This window comes from Dermochelys coriacea, chromosome 6 (genome assembly GCF_009764565.3).
Source record: "Dermochelys coriacea isolate rDerCor1 chromosome 6, rDerCor1.pri.v4, whole genome shotgun sequence".
NCBI classification, from domain to species: domain Eukaryota; kingdom Metazoa; phylum Chordata; order Testudines; family Dermochelyidae; genus Dermochelys; species Dermochelys coriacea.
Window position 1 is genome coordinate 3122795 of NC_050073.1, and position 8172 is coordinate 3130966.

The window sequence follows — 8172 nt, forward strand, 5'->3', positions numbered from 1 at the left end:
CATATGCATTAGGCACTCTGTGTGTGCATATGGTGGGGGGCACAGTGGAGCTGAATATCAAGTGTTGGCGTGTGTGTGTCCCTTGCCCTGCCCAGTGCTCTGGCTGGCATCCCCCTTCCTCCCAGTGCAGGGCTTCTAGTGGGATCATAGAATCATAGGACTGGAAGGGACCTCAAGAGGTCATCTATTCCACTTCCTTGCACTCACAGCAGAATTGAGTATTATCAAGAAAATCCCTGACACGTGTTTCTGTAACCTGCTCTTAAAAAGCTCAAGTGGTGGATATTCCACAACCTTCCTAGGCAAGTTATTCCAGTGCATAGCCACCCTCACTGTTGAGATGTTTTTCCTAATGTCCAACCTAAACCACCTCTCTCCGACCACACACACATACTTTTTTATTCCTAATTTTATTCCTAAACTCTGTATAATGGGTTGGGTCACAGAAATCTCTTTGGAACTGCCACCCAATCCTGAGACATGAAGTTGAATATATCAGCTTCTAAGTGAAGGCCCCTAACCATGAGCTCATAAAATCATTCTCTCTCTTTGACCCTGTGATGGTTCCCATGTTTTGTCCGCTCATCTCAGTTGGGACCTGCAGACCTTGTCAAAATACAAAAAAAATTAATAATAATAACCATACAATAAAGAACAATACTCCCACAGGCTCTACAAAATTACTTTATAATAGGCTGGGAATTTAATTCACCTGTTTCCACTCCCAACCACTAAACCATTACAGAGTTTATTCATTCCTTTCCTCAGGGCGTCCTTCACCTCCATGTTCCTCAGGCTGTAGATGAGGGGGTCAACATGGGGATCACCAGAGTGTAAAACACTGAGGTCACTTTGTCTCTGTCCATGGAATAGCTGGAGGTGGGACGTAAATACGTGAAGAAGAGAGTGCAAAAAGACAGGACCACAGAGGTCAAGTGGAAAGTGCAGGTGGAGAAGGCTTTGCGCTGGCCCTCGACTGAGAGGATCTGTAGGATGGCGGAGATGATATAGGCATAGGAGAGGAGGACAGTCACAAAGCTGCTCACTGTAATGTAGCACATGAAAGCAAATAGCACAATCTCATTGATGCGGGTTTCAGAACAGGACAGCGCCAACAGTGGGAGGACGTCACAGAAGAAATGATTCACGATGTTGGAGCTGCAGAATGAGAGCCGAAATGTACAACACGTGTGTATCATTGAATCCACCATCCCCACAGCATACACCCCAGCCACCAGCTCTTTACAAAGCTGCCTAGACATGGTGACCTTATAAAGCAGCGGGTTACAGATGGCCACGTAACAATCAGACGCCATCTAAGCCAGCAAGAGGCACTCAACATCTTCAAAAAAGATAGAGAAATACATTTGCACAGCGCAGGCAGTGTAAGAAAAACTTTTCCTCTCGGCTAAGAAATTCAGCAGCATCTTAGGGGAAATTATCAAGGAAAAGCAGAGCTCACAGAAAGACAAATTCCTGAGGAAAAAGTACATGGGGGTGTGGAGTCAAAGAAATGTGTGTGCTGGTTTATTTTGTATCTTAACAGTAATCAGAGTCATCAAGCAGGAAGGGAAACAAAGAAAGCCCAAAAAGGGTGAGGAAAAAGCAGCAGGGAACATCCTTCTACAAAGACATTTTGTCTTCTGGAAACCAGTTGGAAATATTTCTCAAAGGAGAGATAGAACTATAAAAGGAAGGGGCAGACATCCCAAGGCACCAGTCTCTCTCTCTCTCTGCCCATTGATTCACTGCTTCTTAAGGGAAAAAGGAAGCAGCGATTTAACTGGGGGAGGGGTCCTGAGCTAAGAAGTTTGCTCAGTAAGACTGCTGAAAGCATGTGGTGAGGAAACTTTTGCTTTCAATTTTACATCATTTGTTAATTTAGGCACAAGTTTAATTTTTCCTGTAACCATCTCTGACTTCTATGCCTCCTTCTTTGCACTCACTTAAAATCTATCTTTGTAGTCAATAAATTGTTTTATCTAATCCAGTGTGTTTAAATAGAAGTGCCTGAGAAACTAAGTGGCATGCATGTTAGTGCTATTAAAGAAATAATGGACAATGTAGCTTGTATTGTCCAGTAGAGGACTGGGTAGCACAGGATGTAAATTTCTGGAGGGAAATCAAAGACTGGGGAGTGTGTTGGGGTCACCCTGCAGTATAACCAAGGGTGGTGAGAACTTGAGTGTAACCCAACTATTCCTGGCCAGGCTGCAGTTACACACACATGCTCAGCATATGATTTGCATTCTAGACAGTTGTTTGTGAGTGGCCAGGTGGACGCCACTTCAGCAAGTCATTGCAAGGTTGCAGGCAGGTGTGAGACACCTGCTGATTAGTCTGGGTTGGACCCAGGTATGCCACAGCCACCAACCTAGTAAATATCCCAGTAATACCAAAAGTGTGGTGCTGACTGACTGGAGTGTTCAATCGACAGGAAAGGGTAAGGTTACCACAGGGATGGGCCCATGCACTGATCCATGGCTGCAGATGTACAAGGCCATTTTCATCATCACCTCCCGCCAAGGAGATCCATGTCAGGCCCAGTGATGAATCTTCCCTTCTTCACTATGGTAGCAGAAATTATTGCCCATGGGTGTGCAGGCTTGTCTGGGATTATCTGTGCCCTGGGGCATGTTGTTGCCCCCTTCTCCTAAATGGTGCCAACCTGTGAGGCATTGCAGGGTTGATTGTATTAGGAGAAAAAATTGATGATACAAGACAGCTATATTCTTTGGTATAATCCATGTGTTGCAGGGAGGGTGAGGTTACAAAGTATGTACATAATGTCCTGCTTCCCTGAACACCAGTAGAAACAACTAACAGCCAGCAATCTCTGTATTCAGAAACTCTCAACTCTGTCACCCTAGGTCTGTGCCCAGGAAACACTATGCCCCTACTTCCTCTAGGAGTCATGCTCATAATCCTTCTCGTCGCTTCTGTGCCTCCTGTGACCCAGCGGTCCGCGGGACAGTCCTCATTGAAAATGCCAATGTCAGGGCAGGATGCAAAAAGGAGGATATTCCCCTAACTGGTGGTTAACACTCAAGATCTCTGCAGCATCTCTACAGATGCTGTTACAAAATATCTTCGAGCATGACAACTCCCTCTTGATTCTTCTGTTAATTTTATTTATTTTCTATAATTTATAGTCCATGAAAAAGAGTGTGACTATGTACCCCATAATGCTTTATAGAAATATGCTTATGCATGTAAAATGACACAACTGAAATATGTTTTATGCTAGATATGCCTTGTAACATATCTCTTCAAAGGTTATGATCTACTAGATATATTCATCCTATTTACATGCATGTATCATTTTTTATTCAAAGTTATGAATATTGGCTATGTACTTCTTTGATTTAAAGTAGCCTCAGTGAAGCAGTTGGTCAGCTTCTTGAGAAAAGACTATTTTCTGTAAGTGCCGAATCAAGAAACACTTAAGCTAACAATGATCTTTGAGAGATGCCAATCCACATGTGAGCTTTCCTGGGGATTGTGGCGTTGGCCTGTAAGGAACTGAGTCATGCATGGACATGTGACTCCAAAACTCCATCTTGGAGCTGGATTCTACATAGGAGAGGGGAAAGGGTTTCCACCCACAAGAGAGACGCTATAAGCCCCTGGGGAAACCCCTCCATTTTGTCTTCAGCTGGCACATAAGATAGCCCCACATCATGGAGATGCCTAAAAGAAGCTAGAACAAAGGACAGTAACTACAGGGGTGTGAATGATTGCTGGACCCACACTAGGAGGAAGTCTAGTCTGTAAAAAAGGCTTATTTCAACGTCTTTGAATGTGAGATTTACCCGCATTTATTTTTTTTTTTACTGTATTAGGTTTAGACTTATGTGTTTTATTTTATTTTGTTTGGTAATTCATTTCGTTCTGTCTGTTATTACTTGGAACCACTTAAATGGTACTTTTTGTATTTAATAAAATCATGTTTTACTTATCAATTAACCCAGAGTATGTATTAATTCTGGGAGGGAGGGTGGGAGGGGGCAAACAGCTGTGTGTATCTCTCTATCAGTGTTATAAAGGGCAAACAGTTTATGAGTTTACCCTGTATAAGCTTTATACAGAGTAAAATGGATTTATTTGGGGCTTGGGCACCATTGGGAGCTGTGTATCTGAGTGCTGGAGACAGGAGCACTCCTTAGTTGTTTTCATTTAAGCCTGCAACTTGTGGGGGATGTGGTTCAGATTTGGATGTGTGTTTGCAGCAGCCAAGTGTATCTGGCTTAAACAAAGTAAGGAACTGAAGTCCCAAGCTCGCAAGGAACACAGGTTCAGAGGGAGACTCAGCACATTGGGTGGCAGTCCCAATGGGGTTTCTATGACCCAACTCATCACAGTGGCATAGTCGAGCAGGGTCTGTGCACAGCTGATTGCTTTGACACACAGGTAGTGATTTTATGTGAGTTTTGGGTGTGGTGGGTGGAGAACAGACAAAGTGGTTACTACTTTGTTATTTTCTAATTGCTTACTTCGGGTAAGGGAAATAGGGACAGAAAAATAAGCAAAATAAGTAAGAGTGAAGATTAAAAGAAGCTAATGGAGTGCCTATCTTTTAAAAAGGGAAGAAGGAGGATCCAGGGAACTACAGGCCAGTCAGCCTCACCTCAGTCCCTGGAAAAATCATGGAGCAGGTCCTCAAGGAATCAATTCTGAAGCACTTAGAGGAGAGGAAAGTGATCAGGAACAGTCAGCATGGATTCACCAAGGGCAAGTCATGCCTGACTAATCTAATTGCCTTCTGTGATGAGATAACTGGCTCTGTGGATGAGGGGAAAGCAGTCGACGTGTTGTTCCTGGACTTTAGCAAAGCTTTAACCAGCAAGTTAAAGAAGTATGGGCCGGATGAATGGTGGATAGATATAAGGTGGATAGAAAGCTGGCTAGATTGTCAGGCTCAACGGGTAGTGATCAATGGCTCCATGTCCAGTTGGCAGCCGGTATCAAGTGGAATGCCCCAAGGGTTGGTCCTTATGACTTATGAGGAGAGGCTGAGGGAACAGGGATTGTTTAGTCTGCGGAAGAGAAGAATGAGGGGGGATTTGATAGCTGCTTTCAACTACCTGAAAGGGGGTTCCAAAGAGGATGGATCTAGACTATTCTCAGCGGTAGCAGATGACAGAACAAGGAGTAATTATCTCAAGTTGCAGTGGGGGAGGTTTAGGTTGGATATTAGGAAAAACTTTTTCACTAGGAGGGTAGTGAAGCACTGGAATGGCTTACCTAGGGAGGTGGTGGAATCTCCTTCCTTAGAAGTTTTTAAGGTCAGGCTTGACAAAGCCCTGACTGGGATGATTTAGTTGGGTATTGGTCCTGCTTTGAGCAGGGGGTTGGACTAGATGACTTCCTGAGGTCCCTTCCAACCCTGATATTCTATGATTCTATGATTCTATTAATGGCTCACTGTCATTTCAATTAAAGGCTGAAGTGCTCTGAATCTGACTTGTTTGCACATGACTTGGTGGTACTTCTTTGTTTTTACTCACTTCACTTTCAATGATTTGAGAAGGATGGAAGCAGTCCCTGCTCAGAACCCAAAAATCAGATTTAGAGATGAATCTTTCCCTGTTTCCTATCCAGACCAATGTTACCCTTAATACCTCTATCACTGCTTCCTTGGTGGCAGAGGTTAAATTTGGCTTTGATGACTTTGAGATTCCCTCCCTGGAGCATCTTTGCTCCCAGGACAACAGGTGTGCACAGCACATACAATTAATGTTGTTGCTGTGTCTTTCCTTTTGGAAATGGAACACAGAGGGCCAGAGCATCAGCTGCTCTGGATCGCTGTCTCTCCCATGAGGTCTTTTTAATATAATACAAAACTGAGGTGAATGTATTCCACTTTATTTGGTGGTCATCTCTCCAAATGTCTCTTACAGTCATTTCCCAGCATTGGGATACAAAGGTGTCTAGAAATGGTGAATTTCTTCTGGACTAATCATTTATTGTCAAAAACAATACTGTTTGGATTGACCTGAAATTCTTCACAAATGTGTCACAAATACTTCTAATAGCTTTGCCAAAAACAATGCTTGTGTGGGGGGGGGAGGGTTTTGGTGCCGGTCGCAAGACAGGCAGTGTAGGAGGCAGTGGTGGTCCTTCCCTTTGTAATTTTTAGCCCAATAGCTGGGGTGTTCATCTCTGAGGCGGGAGATTCAGGTTCAATCCCCCCTTCTGTCCAGGGCTGGGCAAAGCTCTGTGTGACATTGCACTCCATATCCTTTATGAAAATATGCTTATTAATATGACATCACTGGAATATGCTTTATGCTAAGTGTCCCATGTAACATATCATTACAAATCTTATAATCTACTAAGTGTGTTCATCCTATTTGTTTACATGGATTATTTCTATTTCTGAGTTAGGAGAAAGAAAAGGAGTACTTGTGGCACCTTAAAGACTAACAAATTTATTAGAGCATAATAATTTGTTAGTCTCTAAGGTGCCACAAGTACTCCTTTTCTTTTTGCGAATACAGACTAACACGGCTGCTACTCTGAAACCTAAGTTAGGAGAATAAGATATAAACTTGTATTACTGATTTAGACATATTAAGTGGAGGTCATTAAAGATGCTTCAGAATCAATGGACTGTGAATGGCTCTGTTTACCTGCAAGCCTTCCTGTGTAGGTGTGGGACAAATCATGAAGGGTTGGATAACAGAAACCCCCTTGGGGCTGCCAACTGATGTGCCAAGAATACTTCTGCCCCTGCTTTCCCTGCAAGTTTGGGACTCCAGAACCCTGCCTGGTTGTGTCAGATACACTTGCTGGATACAAACACAGACCCAGGTCTGAACCACATCCCCCAAACTGCAAGCTTAACTGAAAGCAGATTAAGAAGTTTTCTTGTCTCTAACACTCAGTTGCCCAACACCCAGTGGGGTCTAAACCCCAAGTAAATCCATTTTACCCTGTATAAAGGTTATACAGGGCAAACTCTTAAATTGTTTGCCCTCAAAAATACTGATTGAGAGATATGCACAGCTGTTTGCCCCCGCCCTGGTATTAATACATACTCTGGGTTAAATAATAAGTAAAAAGTGAATTTATTCAATACAGAAAGTAGAATTTAAGTCGTTTCAAGCAGTAATAGACAGGACAAAGTGAATTACTAAACAAAATAAAATAGAACATGCAAGTCTTTGCCTAATATAGTAAGAAAACTGAATACAGATAAAACCTCACCTTCAGAGGTGTTCCAGTAAGCTTTCTTTTACAGACTAGTCTCCTTCTAGTCTGGGCTCAGCAATCACTCACACCCCCTGTAGTTACTGACCTTTGTCCTAGTTTCTTTCAGGTAGCCTCTCCACCCCCTCAGGATATATCTTGAGCCAGCTGAAGACAAAATGGAGAGTCTCCCAAGGCTTTAAATAGACTTTTCTCTTGTGGGTGGACATCCCTCCCCCATCCTTTGTAGAATTCCAGCTCCAAGAAGGAGTTTTGGAGTCACGTGGGCAAGTCACATGTCCATGCATGACTCAGTTCCTTACCAGCCAAACCACATTCCTGGGAAAGCTCAGATATGGATTGGTGTCTCCAAGTTCATTGTTGGTTTAAGTGTTTCTTGACTGGGCACTTACTGAGAATAATCTTTTCTCAGGAAGCTGACCAACCGCTTCACTGAGGCTATTTCAAATTAGACAAGTACATAGCCAATATTCATAACTTTGAATACAAAAATGATACATGCATACAAATACGAGGAATATATTCCATATTCAGAACCTTTGCAGAGATATGTTACATGGTGTATCTAGCATAAAACATATTCCAGTCATGTCATGTTTACATTCTTAAGCATATTTCCATAAAGCTTTATGCGGTACAATGTCACACTGGCGTCTTACAATGACATGTAACCATGTCACCTGATACTGAAATCCATCTTGAAGCTGGTACTTTTCCAGAGGGGGGTGGAATTTGAAAGAAAGGTTTTCCGCCTTAGGGATGTTCTATCTAAAGTGTGGAAGGCAAACAATGAGTGTCTTCAACTGGCTTAAGAGGCGGCCTCCCCACCCCACAGAGATACCTGCAAGCACCTGGAAACAAAAGGACTTTAACCAAAGGGGTGGGTGAGATCAGGCGAGACCCTCGTCAGAAAAGGCACCTGACCTGAGAAGGTTTTTACCTGAAGTAACAACTGGGGTG

General features: G+C 43.1%; 1 protein-coding gene across 1 annotated transcript; it reads right to left on the minus strand.

Annotated features, from left to right (window-relative positions):
* Window positions 1-791: 791 nt before the first annotated feature.
* Window positions 792-1316, minus strand: LOC119857223 (olfactory receptor 1009-like). The gene has a single exon (XM_038405854.1). The coding sequence runs from the start codon at window positions 1314-1316 to the stop codon at window positions 792-794; it is 525 nt and encodes a 174-aa protein (XP_038261782.1).
* Window positions 1317-8172: the final 6856 nt, after the last annotated feature.